Source organism: Vollenhovia emeryi, unplaced genomic scaffold, assembly GCF_000949405.1.
Source record: "Vollenhovia emeryi isolate VEMERY1.0 unplaced genomic scaffold, V.emery_V1.0 DF939186.1, whole genome shotgun sequence".
In the NCBI taxonomy this organism is placed as follows: domain Eukaryota; kingdom Metazoa; phylum Arthropoda; class Insecta; order Hymenoptera; family Formicidae; genus Vollenhovia; species Vollenhovia emeryi.
The window spans coordinates 369058-393650 of record NW_011967180.1 but is presented as its reverse complement, the minus strand read 5'-3'; the positions used below and the strand labels follow the sequence as shown (position 1 = coordinate 393650).

At 41.9% G+C, this 24593-nt stretch overlaps 1 protein-coding gene across 3 annotated transcripts; it reads right to left on the bottom strand.

The window, feature by feature from the left end:
• Positions 1-230: 230 nt before the first annotated feature.
• Positions 231-21027, bottom strand: LOC105562539 (protein abrupt-like). Of its 3 annotated transcripts, XM_012013458.1 has the most exons (9): positions 15401-15778; positions 13982-14176; positions 13646-13900; positions 13416-13551; positions 13200-13271; positions 1914-2092; positions 1255-1474; positions 1008-1122; positions 231-895 (listed from the first exon to the last, which is right to left on the bottom strand). In XM_012013458.1, the coding sequence occupies exons 1-9, from the start codon at positions 15587-15589 to the stop codon at positions 844-846; spliced, it is 1413 nt and encodes a 470-aa protein (XP_011868848.1). In that variant the 5' UTR covers positions 15590-15778; the 3' UTR covers positions 231-843. The 3 variants fall into 3 exon arrangements, with proteins under 3 accessions (XP_011868848.1, XP_011868847.1, XP_011868846.1); XM_012013457.1 differs by lacking the exons at positions 231-895; positions 1008-1122; positions 1255-1474; positions 1914-2092 and adding exons at positions 8676-11844; positions 20880-21027 and having other exon boundaries at positions 15401-15623; XM_012013456.1 differs by lacking the exons at positions 231-895; positions 1008-1122; positions 1255-1474; positions 1914-2092 and adding an exon at positions 8676-11844.
• Positions 21028-24593: the final 3566 nt, after the last annotated feature.

Here is a 24593-nt window from a genome sequence, read left to right as displayed (position 1 = left end):
AAGCTGTTAGTCGCGGTTTGTAAATATGAATAATTTGAATCACTACGAAGCAACTAGCAGCTTACGAAAATGATGCGTATACTCGGAATACCGATGGTTTAAGATCCCATGTAACACAACTAATCTTGCTGCAATGTAATCAATCACTCATTTCCACCCTTCGTAATTTTCTCTACTCCCAAAACAATGCGTTTCTATTATTTTACGCGAGCTTGTCGTATATTCTATTCAATATATTTATCTACCGTGCTTGTGCTTCGTAAACCGCGTTTCCGGTGTACCTTTTACATTTGTAAGCATGTTAATCTCTTCCCTTGTTGAACGTACGAGAAAAAGTCGACCGTTCCTGCCATGAAAATCTGGAAATTTTCTCGGCAAAAAAAAAAGAGACAAAGAAAGTTAATGAACGTTGAATATCCTGTAATATCGTTCAGATCGTATGTCGAAACGATCTGTAATATATCCGCTCCTCTCTCGTCCTACCCTTTTAGGATTAGATCTCGATCGATGCAGCTGGCTAAAACGAGCCAATTAAATGTACGAGGCCGTCGCCGTTCGTAGGGTGGAATGAAATACGCCGTGAAGCGTGTGCAGAGGCATCAACTTTTCGAGACCTGCCTGCGTAGATGACGTGGGTGACGAGTCGCCTCTGTGCCCTTCCTCGTGGTTGCCCCGTGAGCGTCCGTCGACGCACTGCTTGGTACTATTATTGTTACGATAATCGCCGTGGCCTCGCTGGACCCGGAAACGCTGCGACGAGTGGACCGTATCGGATGGAGGGTGCGGGAGGACGCGACGAAACTGAGGGGCGGGCTGCACCCTGCGCGCACCCTGGACCCCCTCTCACTTGTCCTCGGACTCACCCCGCGGTGACGTGTCCGTGTCCTGTCTATCGCTGCAATTAGATACGAGAGGAATACGAGGACGGGACACGTTAAATTTTCGCGCACGGCCACATAGAGGATCCCGCTTGTGCGAACGGTGGTAAAAGAGCCGCCGAGACTTACCATATGTATCGTATAGACTTCATCTTGAGGGCGGTGGAGTTTTCTTTGCACTTGTACGCCAAAACCTGTTTCACGCTGCTAACGTCTACTGATGGAAACCTCGACGTTACGTAGGCTGTAACAGCGAAGATGTAGACCAAGTTAGCGCTCAAGAAGGACAGGACAGTCTGTGTTGACGCGCGTACAGACAAGAATGTCCTCCAAAATGTTCTTTGGCATACGCTTTCCAATCTCATTGCACACTTACATATAATAGCTTGAACCTTAGCTTTGTCAAGAGCAGGTTTCACCGGACGTTCGGTAGCCGTGCCGGCACGGCTCCAACGTTGACCGGTAACGGAGCACGTCGCCAGCTCCGTCGGGCTGAACAATATCGCGGCTAATCCACGCGTCAATTTGCGATAGTCACTCCACTTGACGGCCCTTAGTTGCTCCTCGCATACGGCTATACCCTCACCCAAGTGGACCTACAAGAAACGCAAGAAGAGCGCGTTAACATTCCGTAAAGTCGCGATGTAACATTACATTAACCCGAGATATTTCTCGCAATAAATTCTTCACAGTGATTTTAATATGGTGCTCATTAACGGCAGAAATTAAAGCGATTATTCGATCTAAAGGTATACGTGGAATTATTGCTTCAACGGGAAGCTGTGTTTTAAGCCGTGACAAATAAATGCGCAATGTACCGAGTTGAGAAAAAGCCTAGAAAATTCACACAGAAATATAGTTGTCAGACTACCAAGCCCGCCCGGCCTTAAAATGGCATCTTCTCCAATTAATTGTCGTTATTATTTACATTTCTAATTTCTAAAATAGAAAAGATAAAACAAGCGAAGCATTTAAACTGTTTTCGCAAGATGAAGCCCGCGATGCGTACGTATTACGCAAATTCGCGATACCGACCACACCATCCGACGAAGACTCCTCGAATCCACGGAAGGCAGGCATCGCCGCTGGCGGGGTAGTTCTCATGTCCAGGGGCAGCCAGTCGCTCCTGGAGGGCGAGTTTCTGTGAACGGACGGTGACGGGTGTTTGCCACCTCTGGTGCCGAGCCGCGGCCTACCGCGGCGTACTCTTCGCGCTGCAATCATCAATTGCAAAAAGGACATGCGTTTAATTTCGTGACTTCCAAGCGACGTGTAAACCTCTCCCCGTGGGGAAAAATGCCGGGCAACTTCACCTATTATTACATGCAGCTTATCTATGCGACGCATATCAAACTTGATTTCTCTTGTAGAAGAAAGAAAAAAAAAACAATCTTACGCTTATCCCTTATGAAGAAATACTCGGAAGCTATTTTTTTTCATTGTAACGCATACGGATAAGTTAGAAAAGAAATATGCTCTACATAGTTAGGTGGTTTAATAAAGAATGCCAGAATGTCGGATGATAAAATCTCTCGAGTTAGCCGAATACGCGCATGCTGTTCTCCGAGAGAATCTCTTTATTTCTTTTATTCAAAAAGATGACAATGTATCCTCTTAACTTATCGAACTCAGCATAACACTTGATAGTGTGTAGCACTTCCAAAAATATAGAAATAACAGCTTAATGATTATATGACACTTGAAAGAGTCACGGGAATATCTCAGCAGGTAAAATAAATTACTTTCACCAAACTGTCGCTGCCATTGCAGCGACACAAAATGCTGTTGTTATTGAATACTTTGTCACTGCAACAATCTCTTAAACGATGAATCAAAACGACGATCAAAATTAAAGTAAAAATCACTATCAATAAATTCCATCATTCAGCAAATTTTCGTAGAGTCCACACAACTTAGCTCTCTAAAAGAAAATCTTGCAACAGCTTCACTGTCCATCTTCGCGATTCTTTCGTATATTCAACTAACAATAAGAAGAGACGATCCTCGTTAATTCTCTATTAAACATTAATTTTACATCAAGACCGTAGTTATATATTGATAGTTATATATCGCGTGTGTGTGTATATGTGTGTGTGCTTGCGTCGATGTCTGTCAATAATGACGATCCATCTTCAGCGTCGAAGGAACTCATCGGCCGACTAAGCCGGTTTAATTATAAAGATCAACGACTCAAGAACGTCGTCGTAACAGGATCTCCTAGTGGAGACCACCGTTGTCGGAGCGTCTCGACCTGACCGATCTAACGGCAACTCGACGACCGCTACGGTCCACCGACGAAGGAGGAGGAAATGTCGGGGACCAAGTGTAACGGCATCACCAGGGTCTTCCGTTGAAGCGACGTCAGCTCGAGGAGGTCGGGGGCGGTCGCGTGGGCCGATCTGAGATGTCTGCGTAGATTACTGTTGTTGCTGTAGAAGCGGCCGCAGCGCGGACAAGGTCGCGGGGTATCCCAGGTGCAGACCGGATCCACGGCGGCGCCGGTAACGCTCGATATCGTTATCGATGCCGACGACGGTAGTCCCGCTGCCTCCGTATTGAAACTGGCGGCTGCAACACACCAGCCGACCAATCTAGATTAGTTCCTTCGTCCATCCACGTCCGCCGTCCTCCAACAATTATCCTCCGCCTCCTCTATTCATCTTTTTCTCTCTCTTTTTTCTCTCTCCTCTCCTCTCTCACAACATCTTCTCCCGTTTCTCGCCGATCGCTGCTAAGATCGGGGACTCACGGTCTAAGTTCGAATCCCCGATCGTCAGACAATTACGATATAGCAAAGTCTTGAGGTGATGATTGTAACTCGAATCCCTTAAATTGGAGAGTTTCAGCTAGGGTACCCTAGAACATTGTTTGCTCCAGACATCGCCGTTGTTGCGTCAATAGTTATAGCTGTACTATTTTCAGGCTGTGTGTCCATTTACGTAGGCGAGTACTCCGACAAACATTCTAATAATATATGTTTGCTCTCGTGCTCAAAAATATGTATGCTGTATGTTTAAAAGTATAGAGATGTCATGTATAGTGTGTAAAGCAGTGTAGAGTTGAAGGTTGACTCAATGTAACGTACTTTCGTCTTCTTCTCCTCCTTTTGCGTGACCTCGTAAAAATAACGCAATACATATTCCGTACAAATGTGAATTACTTTATTTAAATGTATCGTTTGACAAAATTTCGGGTACAGAACGAGTTCGCTACGACGGGATATTGCGCTAAACCAGACGGGGGAGTCTCGCGATTATTCAACGAGAGCTTACTTTTCGTAGCCAGGAAAGTTCGCGGGACATAATTTTCTCTTTCTTTTTTTTTCCTCTCGCGATCGGAACACGTACAAAAAACACGAACGTAAGATAGGAACATCGCTATTATGGTAGGATTATGCTTAGTATTGTATTTTGCGAGAAGACCGCGAGAGATCCACGTCAATCGCGGACAACGGCGAGGGCGGACCCCGTCGTCGACGTCGCGATTGAACGGCGGAGCCCGCGTGTCGTCTACGTGTCGCAAAAACGCGGGGGCGAGGTGGAAAGCACACTTGATTACAAATCTATGGCTACTTGATGCACCTGTCGCTAGCGAAATTAACGTACGTTGTATACATGTATAGGGTTTATACGTGATGCGACTCGACAGTGCCGCAGATGCGATCCTTCGCAAGCTTCCCTTCAAGTAACCGTTTGTGCATGTTTCTCTTGGAATAGAACCTTCGAAATAATAAAACGGAACCATCTTCTGTCACAAATAACAGTCGAGCGACAAAATGGGATTGGGACAGCTAAGCTGGATCACACACTAAATATATTCTTTTTCTGACGATAAACGTTCGTGATTGAATTACTTGAAAATTATTTAGTTTAGGATTAAATTAATCGTTTATTCTATTAATTCACGTCCCAACGAAAAGGCAATCGTACGCCACTCATAATAGAAATTTTCCGTTTTACGTCACACAAATGATCGTCCTTTCTTTAGGGCTATATTTAATATATCTGCTTTTGGATTGCTATATTATAAAGTTGTAGAAGTTGAAATTAATATTGCATCTTGTTGGATCGGTACGTGTACGATAGGATATTTCGTAAATAATAACGTCAGTAGAGATCATAATAAATTATAAATCACTCTATCATATAAGAAAAATGGACGGCAACGTATAATACTATTCATCTTTGTAAATATCATGTTTTGCACTAACCCTTCCCAATAGCCACTTCAAATTTGTTTCTTCTAAAGTTCTCTTTGTGATCTCGTGATAATGTTACAAGTTAAGGAATAACGTAAAAGCTATTTATAACGAAGTGGAAGTAGTCCCTGTAAAATTTCACCATTCGTCCGATGATTAAAACAGTCGCAAAAATCATCCGTCGTTGGACTCGGCAATAATTGCGAAAGAAATAAATTAAAACGCGTTCGCGGCACATATCTATGCACAAAGGTTCCAGTCTTGCTCCAGATAATCTCCGATAAATTAAGTGCAGCATATGTGCAGTAAATTGCAAGCGTATGCAAGCTCAACGATGCTTAAGCTACTTGTAGTGTTGGGCCTCGGATACATGCGCACGAATGCAGTTTTTGTACACGTAACTAGTTCTAAGCATTTCTAACGAAATTGTATATCTGACGGGTAAAATAAAAAAATATAAGTCTAGAAAGACTTATCATAGAAAAATACAGAGATTATATCCGAAGGTTATCTTGTTATCGGCACATTTATGTAATCAGTACGTAAAAATTGATCGAAATTATTTATCATATTATTGGAAGTAAAAATCACGTATTGTCTCAATATATTCTCTCAGTTTCTTTTACGACAGTAGCTTCAAATTTGTAAAAAAAAATATGTAAATAATACAAAACAGATGTGAATTCATAACGTCTGCACATGTATCCAAATACTCAAGTCAAACCACTTTGCGCCCATCACCGACTACTAGTCAGTTAAATATAACACAGTGTCGCATAGTTATAATAAATAAATTATCGTGGCGTATCAAATCTTTATGGAGAAAATATTTAGCGGGAACGTCAGCCGAAAGTAAAATATACATCTCTCGGTAATTGTCGCATTATGAATTCGAGTTCTTTTTTTTGATGCAGAGCTCATTCTGTCCAGATAATTGCTTGTTGAAAACAAGAAGAAGATCTATATCTTAAAGCGTAAATCGGAGAATTTGCACTTTCTTCCGCCAACTTCCGTCGCGTTTACATTAAGCCAATAATAAGTCACTTTCGTAGAATCCATACGGTCAGCCTAAAAAGAGCACTTCATCGATTTTTTTTTATTCTATTCGTTTTGTCGCTACAAAATTGCTACACCCAACGAACGTCCCGGTAGGAACTGGCAAGAATGTGTTTATTTTCAACTATATTAAACTTTTATCCTACGCAAGTAAGTATTATTACTGAAACGGATTGCAATATGAAGAGGAAACGTACCTAGACATCTAAAGAAGAAACGTCTAGTGAGCAAAATGTCTTTTCAATATTATTTCATTGAAGATTTAATTCTGTAAAATATTAAAAGTCGAGAAATCTTATCCCATTAGATTTGAAAAAGCTGGAGCACATCGGGAAAACTTGCCCGTCTATTAAATTCACCTTTCTTGTGCATAATCTTGGAGTTTCTATCGAGAACTTCGCTAGGTCGTTCTTCGCATACGCGAATTTTTTTTCTTTCACGCGTGACAAAGAGGAAGCCGATACGAATTTTCTCATCAATTATCTGTTCAGAAATTCCGCCAAGTACAAGCTACTGTACTTCACTTCTTCTTCTTCTTCTTTCCTCTTTCATCTTTCTTATACGCCTTGATTCAGTACATACCGCGCACTCACACTCGCACTCATCGAAAATCAGTCGTATGTATACTTTTGCAATGCGATTGCCATTATATAATTATACGTGGGATAGTACGAAACGCTATTGACCTACCCGTTTACTTAGAGAATAACTTACTTCGGATACGCCATGATTCGAATAAATATCATACTTAAATATTAGCGTGTAACTACTTTAGAAGCGAAATATTCCTCGATACGGTCATATTGGAAAAATTGCCGCTATTTACATCGAAAATTTCGCATTTTTGTCTTTCGAGCGTACTAAAATCTAATTCTATCTCTTAAGCTTATATATTTTTGAAAAAGTACACTCGTAAGGGTCAACATGACGATCGGGAACAGAATTTAGATAAAAAATTATACAGACTATATTGCGTTAAAAAAAAATGCGGTTTCTCGTTCGAACGAAGACATCACGACGTATTTTCTTTCTTTCTTGTATTTGTAATATTACCACAATTTTAATAAGGTACTTCCTAATCTTTTTTTTTCTTCAATAGGTCAATAGCCTTATTTAAAAAATAGTATTATTACACTACCACGTTCACGTATAAAAGTATATCTAAAAATTTATACCAATCTCATATACATATTAACACAGAGAGTTAAAACTTTATTTTCAAAATTAATAATACGACTTTTAGTCATAAAATAATAATAATGATAACGAGATGGTGATTAAAAATATTAAGTACCACATTCTTGCACACTGGGCTACTTTTCTTAAACTATAATATATATATATATATATATATATAAATTGAAAATATATCTAAAAAATATATTAGAAACATATAAAAAACAAATATGTAATCTTAAAAACAACGATCCATTAAAAATCTTTTCGAAACGAATATTTTTCCAGAAAATATTTTCTCAAAGTATTTTAATACTATCAATCTCTTTCAATTTAGGAATTAATTCTAAAATATTAATACTGACAACAACCACAATTCCAAATAATAATAATACAAATTTCACCGAGTGCCGTCTTTTATGACTAGAATTAAATTTTTCACCTTGAATTACTGAATAAATAAAAATGTAAATCAAATTGCGAAATACGTTTCACATACTACAAACAAAACAGATAGGAAGATGTCCATCGTTTAAAAGAGAAACCTTTTACCACCTTCCGTCAAAGTAATATTTCTTACAGCTACATCTATATTAGTAACAGCTAGCGATCGAATACACGAGTTACCTTTTTTTTTGTGACGCGCATACAAATTACATAATAATTTACATATATACAATACATAATTAAATGCGCTAAAAGATAATTGTTTCTTTTTATGACCGAGAAAAGCGACGCACGCCATAACATGCGACGCAGGAAACCAGTATACATTTCTTTCGAACATAAATCATCCTCAAGACAATACATATGCGTCCAAATTTGTGGATTAACGGCGATAATAATAGTAATCGTAGCAGGACAGTAGTAATAGTAGTAGTAATAGTAATAGTAGTAGTAGTAGTAGTAGTAGTAGTAGTAGTAGTAATAGTAGTAGTTGTGGTGGTATTGATATTGGTAATAATAGCGGTAGTTGTAGTTATCGTAATAGCAATAATAGTCGTAACAACGCATAATACAAATGCTAAATCGCAGTAGGATAAAGTTAAAACTTATTATCGCAGACAAAAGATACTTTTTTTTTTCTTCAGTGAGCTTGCTGTACCTACTCATCGAGTTCTTTTCTTTTGGAAAAATGGCAAGTACTGTTTCGTATTTCATCACTAAAGAGGTACTTCTCATGACAGTGTATGTCGTCCAATATCCTTCTTTATTTAATATACGGTAAATTGCATTGTTAGACCCCAAAAAAATACTATGCAAAGTTCTTTGCGAGTTTTCTTCTATTAGCTGTAAGTGTGCTCGTTCGATAATATCATCGTTTCATTTCTTTTTCGCTCTTTCCTCTCTTTCTCTCTCCCTCTCTCTCTCTCTCTCTTTTTTTCGTTTTTCTCTATTTTCTCTGTTCTCTGCTGTCTCTGTGCTGCGGAATGTTTGCACACCATTTGAATTTGTAATATAATCGCAATTATAACAGTGAGTGTTCAAAATTGTATTGTGATATTAGCTAGGTAACCGGTTTTTAATGCCCAGCGAAGTCCGGCCTGTCAAATGATGCTTACTATTATGTGACATTCTGTAACACATCACTCTGATATACACAGTATATGGATCTCAGGCAAAGGATCGAGTAGATACCAAAATGATTTAAAGCAAATATCAAAAATAGCTCGATAACATAAATAATACACTTACAAACAATATGAATCGTAGATTACTTACTGTTAACACAAAACAAAAAGCGAGCTAGTAGTAGAACGAGAAATGTGATACTTTATCAAGTAACGTAGAAAAAATACCTGTCTTTCTCTCTTGTTCTACAAGATATTGCGTTATAGAAATTAATAGCTGGATCTCTATCTATATAATTATAGATATATGTTGTCATATAACATGTATTACAATATACATGATATATACATATATATATAACTATAATATACTATTATATATATTATATATATGTGGTATCGTAATGAAAATGTATTACAAGACTACTAAGTATTGATAAGCAGTAGAATGAAATCCGTGTGTGATCCGAAGCCTGAGAGTTGATGAATGTAACACTGCTTGGCAAATGTATAACAATATTATAATATGATATGCAACATTTATAATCTAATCTTATTTCGGTACTAATTGTCAGTTGTGCTGGGCATCCATTCATATCGTAAACAAAAATCTTGAATGTATATTCGTAGTACATTTAACTTGTAAAAAAACATTGCAATCACTTACCAATGTAATAACAGATAATAAAAACCGTTTGTATAATATCGGCAATCTGTGTTTTAGTTGCAGTCGTTGCAACGTCCCAGTACTATTGTTAGTTGTTGTATGTAAATATATATTAATAATATATAGCTGCATCTGTTTAGTAATTTGATTGTATGTGAGGTAAGGAGCCTGTCATATGAATGGTACGACTTAAAAAGTTACGATTCTAGGGAACATACTCTGTGCCCCCATTTCCTAGAATCGCTATTATAAATCGTACTTATGGAACTATTGTCATCTGTAAAATATAATATAAAAGATCCTGAGTTGTACTGTGTGGTACTATGGCTATGGAATTATGTGGCAGATATCTGTGCTGGTTTATTTTTATAGAAAGCTGAAACCGAACTTAGCCTGTTAAAGATAACAGAAGCAAATTGCACGTAGGAGAAGACCGAAACTGACGATTATCAGAATCATCGGAAATAAAAATTGTAAATATATAAGTTATACTGTAACAAAGAGAAATGCTACATTTTTGAGATTTTATAAAAATACACTATAAAAAAAATTGTTCCTTCCTGTAAAGGATGTCTCTCTTACAAGGTTATTGCTGTATGAAAATTTGGTGCAAAATGATTGTTTCTTGATACATACTGTTTTAACATTTAAAATATTTCTAAAAAACAAAAATTATTCTCCGAAAAGGGTGAAAATAAATTAAAAGCTAAGTACAAACTCAAAAATATGAATTATACGAATATTATGAGAGCATTATCTATGTGTCTCTCTAGAGAAGAAATAAAGAATGAAACAAGCACCCTTATACTACTTGCATAAACATACATACCATTGCGGTAGAAGCACTTAAAGAACAAGCCTTCCACGCTTAGAGATAAGAAACCAGCAGAGACATTGCCTTCTTATTATATATTGTTAAATTCAATCTGCTGCATTATTGCGATCACGGTTTGTTGATAACTGTTAATAATAAATATTATTACTCTGTTGAGCTGTCAATTGGCTGTATATTGCAATGTATGCATGTGAAAAATATATCATGTACGAGCTATGTCATTGCACATTGCGTTGCAATAATAAAGTAAATATAATCCTCTGTAAGAATATAATATTGTAGTAAATATCTGTAGTCTGTATAACACTGTATAGCATTAAATAAAACAACAAGTATCCGGCTGCAGAATTATCAGTACGAGGTGGGATGGCTGCTCCACCATCGGCATTTTAGTCGTTCTCTCCCTCATCAGCGTTCATCTTTACGATGAATAGGCACGGGACTTTTATATGTAAACTAGTCTCCCAAACCTATATACACTGTCGACCTTCGTATGAATGATCATTCGAATGATCTATGTAGGCGTCTTATTACGGACGAAAACAATCAAGTACGCGACCGTCAATCGGATTTGACATCTTGTCCTCCACTCGTGTACGTGCGACAAGAATTGCATACGCATTTCAAAAGATTAAAAATAAAAAATTATACACCTGCGCACTTGAGGGGGAGGGGGGGGGGGGCGGCGCAGGACCTGATTATTAAATACGGAATCAGCCTTGTGTCGTAACGTTATTTCTACCTACTTGTCGGTCAACTACGAAGATACGTTTCCTATTGAATCACAAGTTCACTAAACAATAAAGATAAACTCGATTCGTTACTACATATATCACAAAATGATACTGGGCGCGATAGATTAAAAAATAAATAAATCCTGTACACACATTAGTGATACGTAGCATCGAATTGCAACATCCCACTAGCAAAATGCTTTGAATCACCAATCTGCGCTACCTCTACCGGATAAGCATTATCGCCAGCTTGTGCCTGATACGATCTGAGCTTTGGTTCCGTGGTGCCGCCGCCACCACCGCTAGCCCCACCTTCCTCGGTAGTGCCACCCCGAGCAGGTGGGGCTGGAGCCGTTAAAAGCACCTTATTATCCACCTGAGTCTGAGCTTGAATCTGAGCTTGTGTTTGAGCCTGAACTTGTGTTTGGGTCTGAGCCTGAGCTCCTCCCTGAACCTGCGTTTGTCCCTGTCCCTGGACCTGAACCTTAACTTGATGTTGGTAGATCTCTTCCTGACGTTGCCTGTCTGCCACACTGAGTTCGTGGAAACTGACCAGGTGACGCTTCAGGTACAGCTTGGTCTTGAATGGCTTGTTACATAGAGGGCAAGTGACACTCTGAGGGTTGTGGATGAGGCGCATGTGCTGCCGCAGGTTGGACAAGTTACTGTACATGCGGTTGCACACAGGACAGGGGCGTGGGTCCAGCGAGTGCAGTTTACGCAGGTCAGCTGCAACACACACACAACTTGCTCTAACCGGTAGCAGCCCACAGCATTGCACGTTACCACAGCATAGCACTTGTCACACCACGTATAATATCAGAATGATACCACCCACCACAGGACAGCAACAACCAGCAAACAACCCTAGTTAGCGCTACCCAATTTTTGCTGCCTGCACGGTACAGTACAAAAAGGATCCCCCCGCAAGAGTATCACTTGCAAGGATGCGATGAGTCAAATATGTTTGGCAGACAAAACAATGGTAATGCAGTAAGAAAAAACATATAGTTTGAAAACAATGGTAAGCATGAATCGATGAATAATGAGAGAACCAGTAAATTAGTGAGAGTCTTGTTTTGCATGTTTCCTACACAACTTTAATATTTTCTCTATTACACATAGACATAACACTTCTAAACAGAAGATTAGATATATCGTTACAAACATGTAGACACAGATTCGTAATTCACTTTGATATGTGATAGCATTATGCCTTTGTCATTGGTTGTAAATTACTGCTTGATGAATGTATAGACTTTGATTAATTATGACGTCCGAGTTCATTATAATCAGAAAAGGAGATAGCAATCCAAAAATTACTTTATACCAGTTAAAAATAAATACATCAATAAGATGTACACTATAGGACAGTCACAGATACAATTACAGATACAATCCTATTGCATTTTTACCCGTTTATTCATAGCTAAACTTTAATGCAATTGCAATGCGTATGAAAAATGTGGCACAAATTTATTTTATCATATTACATTGATTTCATTCAAAGCAATATGTACAAGCCAATTTAAGAACTTGTCATATGTAGATATGGCATTTATAATTAGTAAACGAGAAAGCAAATGATTGTAAGACAGACCTCATCGACAATATTGTCTGAGCGTTAACTTTTTAATAAGCAATTGTTCCCTTCTATATTAAACACTTTACCAGGGCAACCTAGTGTATGTATATATGTATATGCATTAATATACATGTGAAGCAGGAGAACAAAAGATTATAAAGCATAATGGGATGGGGTTGTTTTTTGAATATGTACACGCAGGACTTAATTGTTAATGATTCAAGTTTCCGGGCTATTTCGGTAACGTTCATACAACACAGCTGCTTTTAACTGCAAACTGCACTCTGTGGACTCAGGCCTGTTACACTCCGAGTGTCAAATGTCTCCTACCACCTACCAAGACCTACCGAGCTACACACGAGCTTACCATTTCAAACCATCAAGATTCCTTTCTGCTTCCTTGTTTCTACTCACATTTGACATTTGTGATGTAATGGCTAGGTTGTTGCTGTTTGTAATGGTGCTCGCACTACCAAGAAAATAGTAAACTTTGACTCACCTTGCTGCTCTTGATTTAATTCTGTACTCCCGTGCGATGGACCTGGCATTCCTCCTTCTACACTCTGGTTTCCTAAAATAGAAGCAATAATATGAATTTTGACTGTTTCTACAAACAGGTATAAATTAAGGATTTTTAAAAGATTCAGTCGAAACAATTTTACAGAACAAAATGTCTGCTTTTATTTTTCAATCAAACATGTTGTAAACTAATTACCTTGATAAGTCGATGGATAAGACGGCAACACTTCCATACCACTATCCAAGCTGAGAAATCCACTGGGCAATGTATTAGCTTCCTGTTTAGGTGAGCAATCGTCGTCACTGCCATATTCAGGTAATTCTATTTTTGGCTGAAAGTACAAAGTACAAGATAATAATAGATACCATGAAAAATCTCTGTGCTTGAAATGTATTAAAAATATTCACATGTACAGGGCGAAATACCTCAACAATATCGAGATCTTTATAACAATCGAGCTGAACTTGAGGCTCGATAAGTGGGCGCGAACGTGGTGCAATGGTAGCACAAGGCGGCACAGTGGGTGCTGGACTAGAAACTGGAGGTGATTCACTTCTTTTACACAGCCTTTTCAGTGGTGGAGGGCTCGAAGGTGGTGGCGATTTACTGCGTTCGTCGTCAAAGCTGGGCGAGATCAGATCACGGCCATTTGATGCATGGATGTTATTTGTCTTCAAATGCTGCAAATTAATAAAAATTATGCATCGCGACGCGCATTAACATCCCCAGCGCTAATACCGCCAGGTGTACCGATATCGCACCTTTTCGTTGTTGTGCTGATTACTTTGGGAGTCGGTGAGGCCACGAATTTGAAGAGATTCAGCGGTACGTAGAAATGTAGGTAACTCCGCCTGCGAGATATTTACCTCTCCGGCGTACATAAACTCCAGTAGTGATTGTAGATGTTCGAATTCAACATCCCGCATGAAAATTATCGGATGTTTGCATGGATTTGTCTGCAAAGTAAAGCCCACGGGATTATTAATTATACGCTACAGTCGCATGGGTGTATTGTACTTATTTAAGAAAAGTGGCAAAAACTCGAAACAGAAAACAAGTTGCGAATGGAGCTGGTGCGGTTTTGTATTTTCTTGAAAAACAAAAATCAGGTACACGTTATTACGTGTTCATCCTGATCAGATTAGCTGTATTCCGCAATGTTTTTTGCAAGCGATTGTAAAATCAAAGGAAACCGCGGAAAGAAAAAACGGTCAGCGCCTATCGCACTGCCAGTTAAGTTCTGCCTATTTCGTTTTCGGTTATCATCCTATTATCATAGGAGGAAGCGAGTGTCTTTAAAGTCCTCCGTAATCTATCTTTTTTTCCATCGCAAGTCCAACGTTGTAATGTCGTATCATTTAGGTAATTGCACTCAATCTGCATCTCTTTTCTGGGGGAGCAGAGGGAGGGGGGAAGGCAAAAAATCGTGCAGCAAGAGATAAGAGAGCGGATCGCGGTTGCATAATTTCGTCCGCGCAAAAGTCCCGAATACTGTTCATTGAAGTACGTGGCCGGAGCCTATCGGTCGTTTATCGACTCCCCTACCTCGCCGGCGCGCGTTAATTGCCGGGCAGCAATTATAAATTTTGTTCGACGCGTTCGCGAAAGACCGGGGCAATCGGGCGGGGGCGGGGGGGGGGGAAGGGAGGCGCGGGCGGGGGCGAAAAGTGGATGCTCGCCGTGAACGTGACGTAACCCGCGCGTGCACGGGTACGCCTCGCTTCGAGACGAGCCCCGAGGCTCGGCGAAAAAGATAAGGCGCACGTGAGAGAGAGAGAGAGAGAGAGGCCGTCGCGTAAATAGGCGTTGTGTAATTTTGAAATTATTCATCGCGAGATGAGACGAAGGAAATGCACGCTACGTGCGCTACTCACGCATACGCGCCCGTAGCGCGCGCGCGCGCGCGCGCGAGTGCACACGCACACTCGAGCGCGCTCGCGCGCGTCGGCTGAGGGGCAGAGAGGGCGAGCGGGGCGGGGGGAGGATAGGGGAACGAAGAGACGCCGGGCGTAAGCGCGAGGGAGGGGCGAAGCGCGGGGCGAGAGGGGGGAGGGGGAGGAGGGCGGGCGGCTGCCGCCGGAGGACGAAGGGGGGGGAGGAAGGATGACGGGGGCGCGCGCGGGGGGAGGAGGGGCGGGATACGTCTAAGGTGGGGAGCGGGAAGAAAATGGTTTTCTAACCTTGAACAACTCCTTGAAGTAAGGGCTGCACGCGGAAAGGACGACCTTGTGCGCCTGGAGTCGCCTGCCGTCGCACGCGAAGGTAACGTCGACGAAGTCCTCGTCATCTCGCAGCGCCTCGAACTGGCTCGTGATGTTCGCCTGAAAGTTATTCCACCGCAAGCAAAACTGCTGCTGGCTATCCGTCATTCTCTTCACACACTCGACTCCCCTTCAACAACACCTATGATCACACATGTGGGGGCTAACTTAGAGTACCGTACGCCCGTGGGAAAAACTTAACTCTCTCATTACTGTAAAAATGTAAAATGTAAAAAGTGAATCGATGACTGAAGAGGAAACGTACGATATAAATAATGACAATCGATATCCAGGTTGCCAGCCGTCGAGCGGAAAAATCCACTAGGCGGCGAGCGGCGGTCGCGCGCCTCGCGGAAAGCGCGAGCCGCGCGGCGCGGCGCGGTACTCGGTCGGCGCGTCGCTCCCGCAATCGAGCCCGCGGGCGTCTTGCGGAAAATCGGCCCGTGCACGCGTATTTTCCGCGTGGAAGCTCTCTGTTTTATCGAAATCGACAGGTTTGCAGAAATTCGGATAAATGTTCCTTAACGGTTCAAGCGGCACTGAAACGTTTCCATGTCGTTTACGTCGCGAAAAGTAAGACCGAGGTTTGTGTTGCCAAACGTGGAACGCGGTTTTTCGAAAATATTGCAGCTGAAATAATTCGCAAGTTCTCTATTCCTCAAGTGATTAATTCACTCGAGCAGTAAAATATATTTTAAGATAAATTACTTTTTAATGCGCCGCATTTGCTCGATTAGAAAACGCGGACCGAAAGTGACGCGATTACGGTGAGAAATAGATTTCGATGTTGTTTACGTAAAGGAATGATCTTTATGCTGATATGTAAGAATGGAGCTTTGCGGAAAACGGTGCATTTTGTTTTCATTACGTGCCAGGAGCTGAATTTACAGGGAAAATCGCGTGAGCGTGAATGCCCGTTTCAAATTTACGGGCAGCAAACTACGTCGTACTCGGGCCGAATTGTTCCTAGACGACGTAGCTAGACGCTCGGGCCGTGCACGGCGCATGCGCCATCGACGACGCGCGCTCTCGCGCCGGCTGTCGAAACTGACGTCGGAGACGAAACGGGTATCGAATTTTCGGAAATAATAAGCTACATGCAACACAATGCTGCTTCGATCCCGTTGCGAGTACACACGTGCATGCGTGTTGCGTAATTACAAATACCCGCTCGTAGGTATGCGTATGACGGGAAAATATGGCCGCCATGTTGCGGAAATAAAAGCTCGTTATCAGATATATGATTGATGCAACGCCGAGCAGCATATTGGCGAGATACTTTAATTGAGGACAATAATCGGGAGGCGAGAGAGAGAAAAGGCGCATCTCGGCCGTTGAAAGGAAGAATGGCGCTTGTCCCTTTCACTTGCAAGAACGTACACAACATGTACACACGACGAAAAGGAATTAATCTTAAACGGGCATTTCGACCAGCATTTAAAATATCTCGCGAAAACGTTTGGTAGAAAGTGAAATGCTTTCGAGAAAAATTATTATCAAACGTCATTTGTTGAAATGATAAAATAGTTGAAATTGCTACTATCTGTTTGTTCAAATATGAACAGTAAATACCCAGGTAGAACATAAAACTCATAATGACGCCATAATGACGTCATCATGATTTAATTCATCACTTAAAAGTTACCCAAACAAAAATGAATGAAAAATGATTTAAAGAGGACACAAAGAATCATAGATTTTAAATACATATTCAAACATTGGTACTTTTACGTTATAGTTAAAAGAGAGTTAAAAGAGATAATTAGAGAAGAATTTGTTAATTTTTATATTAACATGATGTACTTATATTATTCTAATATGACTGTCAGAATTTCTATTTCGAACTATTTCCATTTTTTTAATATCATTTTCTGTTATGCACGCGCAGTTTTTTTAAGTTGCTTTCCCATTAAAAATAAATATTTTATTTTAATTTTTACATTATTAACACATGATCTCTTAAAGTACTACATTTTGTGTGCAATAATGTTTATTATTAGTTATTTATAATAATATGTATACTCGCTAATAATATGTATAATGCAAATAAATTTCGTGTATCAATCATTTGAGATAATATTCTTCTTTTTGGAGGTCATATTAAAGTCACTATGATAGCATAAATAAGTCACCAAAACAGCCAAAAATATATCAAATGAGATCATTATTCCAAAATGACTTTTAAGTGATGTCATAATGATGTCATAATGAGTTTTATGTTCTACCTGGGTATGTAAAGTGTAATATGTATAACGTACGGTTTTAGAACAAGCGAAATCCAGAACAAAGTATGAAACCGTGTTGTGTAATGTAAACAATCGAGCTGTATGTAATACCCAAAATGTTCTAATGGTACAGGAATTCTGCAAAAAAAAAACTTCGAACGAAAATTTTGTTTGTAACTATGAGAAATGAAAGCGGCCAGTCTAATTCGAGTCTGCTGACTGGTCGAAGTGATTAGCCGATAGGCAACCGCGACTGCAATTACCGTAGAAAGCTGACGATTGATGTGAAGGAGCATTCGTATTTACGCTTCATTTATGTTTTCATGTCTGACGTGTTGGCACGTTTAGGTATTATATTTAGAAATTCGCGCATTGTGACCGCAAAATTTGAAACTACCGTATAACTTATCTATCAGTCGATGCATGTCATCGTTTATTTTTTCTAATCTCTCTACTTCTCGCACTTCCGTTACGGCTCCCATTGGGCAAAGTCATGGAGTGTACTTTGAGTCACGATCATAGGCCGCTATTTATAGTCGGATCTTATCAAGACCGCCTTGAATTTATCTGAAGATGCTGTATGGGACATTTCATTGGCTATGGAGTATCTAAAGATAATCTTGAGACGGTCTTGAATATAAGATTCGACTATGAATACCGACCATAGACTTGCATAGATAGAATGTTGTGCATTTATATGTGACAGCTGGCGACGAAGGACAAAGATATACGTGTGATGCTTCTCTCTCTCTTTCTCTTCTCATCATATGTTGATTATAAGTGTAGACGGTGTAGAGGAAACATGAAGGTGAGAGTGATGACATGAGCGAGGGAACGAGAGTAAAAGAGCAAGTGACAGAATGAATGAGCGAGCGAGTGAGAGAGAGAGGGGGGGAGACAGAGAGAGAGAGAGAGAGAGAGAGAGATAGAGAGAGAGAGAGAGAGAGAGAGAGAGAGAGAGAGAGAGAGAGAGAGAGAGAGAGAGAGAGAATATTTAGGAGCAAACGAGGCAGCCGTTTGCTCCCTTTTCCTCCTCCTTCTCTTCAACGATCGGCTAAGGAAAGCATCCAATGCACTATCGTCTTCTCCGCTGCCCGTCTCCAACGGAAACGCGCAGTCCGTATCTCGGGTCTACGCGGAATCTACGGTCACGATGCATGAGGTATCAAGGTGCGCGACGCCGACTCGTAGAGCGCCCAACTTCAGGCGGAAGGCGATAAACGGCGCCGAGTGTACCGCTCGGGTTGTGCGCGCATCCCGCGAGGCGCTCGCGGATCTCCCGTGGTCCCGTCCGTAGCGCGATTTCGCGATCCTATATTTAACGCGGTGGCTTTCGACTCCGGTCTGCCGTGACGCGGTCGCGGCGGCCTGGGCGCCTCGCGGCTCGTTGCGTTCGCGCGCCCGTTCGTCTCGCGGCTCGCTTCACGTCGCTCGGTCCTGCCGAAACGCGTCTTGCGCGCGGGAGTGCGGTGCCGCGCGATCCCGGTGCTCGCCGAGAGGATGCCAGTGACGTGAACGCGGGTGGCGTCGACGCGACACGTACACATCGCCCTGCGTTTCTTTCTCCCCGAGCGAAAATGTGCGCCGGACATCGACGCACGGTAAGCGTAACGAGCCGTCCCGTCCTGGCGACGTGTGACGCCGTCCTTTAACCTAATTCCGTCCGCGCTCGCCTGAGCGTTACTGCGAGGAGTATTCAATCGATAACATTAAAGGAGCGCGGTCGCACCGCCGGCGAGCTCTCTCTCTCTCGTTCACGAGCGAGAACGTCCACGCTACGCGTCGTATCCTGCGCGCCCGCGATGGTCCTGGACGGTGCCCGATGCACGCGTCGCCGATCCCGCGACGTCAACAGCTGATCTAATCCTCCGACCGTCGCCCGAATCGCTCGCGGGCTTTATCGCGCCGCCCGCCCGTAACGGGCGCGAGGGGAGGGGCGGGCAGGTGTACCCGGGACAGTTAAAGTATCTGCTTGTAATCGCGCGCACCTTGTACTTTGCACCGGGTATCTCTTTCTTCGAGATACATCCTTATAACCTAAAAAAGAGAGAGAGAGAGAGAGATAAAGCCCCTCGCAGGCTCCGTTTCGCGATTCCCCTCCCCTCCCTCTTCGCCGTGCACTTTGCTTAATTTTTCTCTTCACCAGGATCTCTGCTCCGTGTGGACATTGTCCGGTGACGATCATTGATTTCCACTTTCATATGATTTACATAACTGCGTACGGCTCTCTCACTGTACAAACACCCTTTCTCACTCTTTAGGCACGTTGACGCAATGATTATTTCTCGCAGAGGTCACGCATCTGACCAAAGTACAGGTCCATACTGCGGAAGGACACGGAATGGTGCGATAGCGGGTAGCGATTTTGTGAAAATAGTGAACGATGCGATTAGCAGACAAAGGACGTTGCACGCTGGCCAGTGTAGGAATTGTGTGTCTCGTCGATCTTGCGGCCGTTTCCTTAACATAACGAGACGCATTTTGATACACGATGAAAGAATACCAGGTGTAACGTTCCAGTGGAATGCGCACTCGTGACCGGGTCGGAAGTTTGCCCCGAAGCTTCAAGCTGCAAATCGTCGCAGGTTGAACGCAGCGAGAAACCACTGAACGATTTGCCCCAAAAGTTGGTTGCACGCGCAATGTTTCACCTTGTATTTTTACATCATGGTTTGATATCGGTAGACGTAGCTTGATTATAATAAGCTAATTCATTGTAACAACACTAATCGCGTGCTCTTTTATCTTTTTTCAGTCCCTGCACGACTTCTTCCATTGGTGATTGTGGTGGTTTCCCGTAGTGGAAACCAAAAACTTCATCCTACGCTACGGTGAGCACCTTGGCTTGAATTTATCTTGTAACAGACACGGCTACGTCGTTTCGATTGCCTTAGACCTTTCAGCTAAATTAATTTAGACGTTCGATACTGTAAGATTAGTATTGTAAGTTTAATGCCGCAAGATCTCCGGCGGGATTTGCGTGCCAAATTGTTTAGGAGAGTAAGCTGACGCGAGAGTCGTCTTTCTTAGGATCCCTGATTCCCGGAGATGCAAGTCCCTCCCTCGTTTCTGGCTTTCCCAGAGATGGAGATGACATGTTTAATCTAATCTTCATCTGAATGAGTAATGTTGAGTAGGTGCAAGTCGTATGACAAGGGATGATAGGCTCGTACCTTGCTTTCTCTGCGGCTCCCAGATATTATTCTAAGGCTTCGTGAAAGTCGCGGCCATCCAGCGGAAGCACCATAGAGCACTGAAAAGACTACATAACTATTGTATCATATCAGCCGAGCATTACCTTAATCTTGGTAGGAGTCGGACGGACTTAGCAACGTACAGTCCGTGCAGAAAGCGCCTCGACGCGAGCCAAATGAGTGTCGGCTCTGTTTAACGCGATGTCCACTCCTTCGAGGAACCCTCGTTCGCGATTGAGCCGACTCGCGGCTCCCAGTCCCCGCAATTCGTTCTGGAACATTTCGACAGGGACAAGATTTCTCATTGCAGTGAATAATTCTTTTTTTAATCCTACGAACTAGAATTTTCAAGTTCCATATTCATATCGCGCTCGCCGACAAAAGATCTCGCGTGTTCTACATTATTAAAAAATTACTTTCATTTTGTGGCTCACATTGGCTCACTCTCTCTCTCTCTCCTTTCTACATATTTTCTTTTTGGAAGCTTTCACAACACTTTGGAATATATTTAAAAGAAATGTACGCTTATCGAATTATATAAAATTCGTGTCGGTAGGGTCTGAATTGAAATCTTTTTGTTATATTCTATACAGAAATTATATTAGTTTTAATTTTCTGCGTATCGTACGTTTCATATAATATATGAAAATGCAACGATTCTGTGAGTAGGAAACTATCAACGTTACTTGGACAAGTGTATAGCAAACACCGGTATGTTTTTTTTTATCTCAATTGCTATGTTTATAGCGTTACATCACGTTCCTCGATCAGTGCGCTACATATGTGTGCTACGTACAAAAACCTCCTTCCACGTGCAGCATAAATTAAACTAGTCTAGTTGCTCGCGGAAATAACGAGGCTTTAATCCGCACATGACGGTGGTTTTAATAATGAAAGTTATCCTAGAAACACACCACCCGCACAATTTTCGATAAGTAAGACGCTCGAATCCCCAGGTTGAGACCGATATGTGCAAATTACGTCGATGCATGTGCGGTATGCGTAATTAAAAGAACATACATATGTATAACGCCGTTTAATCTGTAATTATTGCGTTGCATAATTAGACGCAAGAGTTCGGTAAAAAAATTAACGTGTAACTCAACATAGTATAGATTGATGCATGATGAATGAAAAAGCTAATAAGACTGGTACTAACCGATACAAAATTATTCAACGCTCGCCTCTTCTAACACTTAACAGCTCTGACAGCAACGATTTTTCATCTTACAACTGTCGTAATCGACATGCAAATTTGCGCAATCGACGGTGAATTTCTAAACAGTCAGTCTCGCGACCTTGTTCTCGAACAATGTGCGAGCGTAATATTCCCCGTGCGAAGAGCGAAAAAAGAAATCTCGTAGCATTTTATTCCATTGCTTGGCATGTGCGATTGAATCGGTTAAAACAGAAGGGATGCGCGTGACAAAATCATAGATTTAAGAACAATAAAAAAAGTCAGCATAGTATGAATTTTTCTGCAAATTTTATATCGCTTTGCGCTGAAGAGGGTGGCCCTTTGAAGCACATATATGTCACATCTCCCGAAATGAAAGAACCAACACTTCTTTCGCTCCGATGTCTTTACTACTTCATATCTGGAAGGATTTGAATCGCTAATTCTGAATCTGAAGTGAAAATTGTAAACTTATCGACGATTGACTAAGGCCCGGTTTCTCATTTTCTAGTTAATTGTTAACCCGAAACCGCTGACCAAAATCTTGTACACCAATGCCCACTAATGCCCAGTGGGCACTACTTAATCTTATTATCTTATTTTATCTCATTTTATCTTTATAATATCCCAACAACGCCTAATGCCCCAACAAATGTCTAGTAATGCAAAGTAATGCCCAGTAATGCTGCAAATCTGTACACCACAATGCCCTCAGCGGTTTCCCCCTCGTGTTAACCAGAGGTTGGTCGACTCTCTGTCTCTTCTCAGATAATAACATAGAAAAAGATGGAGAGTCGACTAACTTCCGGTTAACAGTTAACCAAAAAGTGAAAAACCAGGTCTTAATATGGTAGCTGAAAGTTAAAGTTTCAATTAAAAAATTTTATTTTCTATAAGATGTCCTGTAGTCAAAGGATCATCCCTATAAATGACATTTCGAAACTAGGTATCTGGGAGTTTTTGAGATCACTCACTTCTAATCTGAAGTCAAAATTTGAAAATCCAAGATGGCGAATCCAATACAGAGACTTAAAATTGCAAAAAAATATAATTGATTTATCTGGAACTCGGTACTCGGAAGTTTTTCAGGTAGCTGATTACACACACGAGGGCAGAATTACAAAATTCATAGTGGCGGATTCAACACGGCGCCTGAAAAATCTGCATTTGAATTCTGTAATTCTGACACCAGAATCGTAATCAGCAACCCAAAAAAACCCTTAAGTGCCAAGTTTCAGAAAAATCGGCTGAAAGGAAAGCTTCAAAGGATTAAAGCAAGTTTTCACGAAAAACAATTTTCCTAATATTTTCGTTTTAGAGCAAGGATCCATCGGCTCAGTTTCAGCCAAAATATATACGTGTCGCGTGTCCCCTTTCTATTCCCTCGCTGGTTCAATTCTTTCTTCAAACTCATAGGTTGCTCTCTTTCGTTCTCCCGTGTTTTCGCCCCACGTACAAAAGCACGCTTTTCTAGCGAGCATTTTCAAACGAGATTGTACCACGCGTTATCAGCCAGTATCCGTAGATAACGGACAAAAGTCATATTACTCTCGCGTATCGGTTGGATCCTGCAGAACTGATCGTGTTATCTGAGCGAAGGATCGAATTGGGTCACGTGTGCGTTGTTTTTTTTTCTTTTTCACTCTCTTTCTACGCTTTACCGCATTCGCATTACGCATTTTCTCGCACGTTCGCGCGAGTCGTTAATCTGACAATCGCACGGCTTATCTCCCCTCGACTCGCGAACCTTGCGAATCTTGATGTTTGAATTACATCAGCGGTACAACTGGCGGCTTTCGCGCGCATCGACCAGTGTTCCTCTTTATCGCCGAGGGTTGACAGAGGAGACCCGCCACTCCGTTTGCAAAATCGCGATAAGCGCTTCGTCTCTCCTTTCTTCTTGCCTTCTCGCCGTCAACGTGGACGTCGCGCGATGCTGCTGCGTGGAATCGCGTTCGCGGAGGCGCGCCGCAATTCGGCGCGGCGCGTCCTCAAGGGCCGCGACAAGACGCAGGGCAACGGATGCGAGAGGGAGGCTACGTCGGATTTCTCCCACGATGGATCCCTGGCGAGACACGTGCGCACGGCGATGATGGCTTACCGGCCCGCGGAGGAGCCGTCGTCCCCCGTTTTCCCGAGCCCCTTCGTAAGTTGCGAGTAGCGTGAATTAATCGAAGAGAACAGCCGAGGAAAGGGTTCGACTGGCGAACGAAGGGTGGCCAGTTGTCGCGCTGGCGTTTATCGTCCCGCGGATTGCGTCGAGACGTTTCTCTTCTTGTCTTGCGTCTTGTACTTTTAAGGCAATGCTTTATGTTTCAAGTCTTTGTCTTAAAGTAACGCTCAATAACTGCCTTGTGTCTTAAGAATACAAGACAGCCGTCCCGCTTAGGCCCTTAAGCTGATGGCAGAGTACAATCCGTAAGCGCTTAAGACCGTCTCAAGTCGTAGACGTAAAAACTTAAGTAGTGAAAGTCTATTGTGTACCACTTAAGTTTTTCTCTGCCTTGCCTTACGTC

Excerpts from the sequence above, each read along its gene's own strand:
- LOC105562539 (XM_012013457.1), bottom strand. The coding sequence starts at position 15,589 with ATGACGGATAGCCAGCAGCAGTTTTGCTTGCGGTGGAATAACTTTCAG. Across the intron at positions 14,177-15,400 it reads ACTTCAAGGAGTTGTTCAAG|ACAAATCCATGCAAACATCC; the intron begins GTTAGAAAACCA and ends TTTACTTTGCAG. Across the intron at positions 11,845-13,199 it reads ATTAAATCAAGAGCAGCAAG|CTGACCTGCGTAAACTGCAC; the intron begins GTGAGTCAAAGT and ends TGTGTGTTGCAG.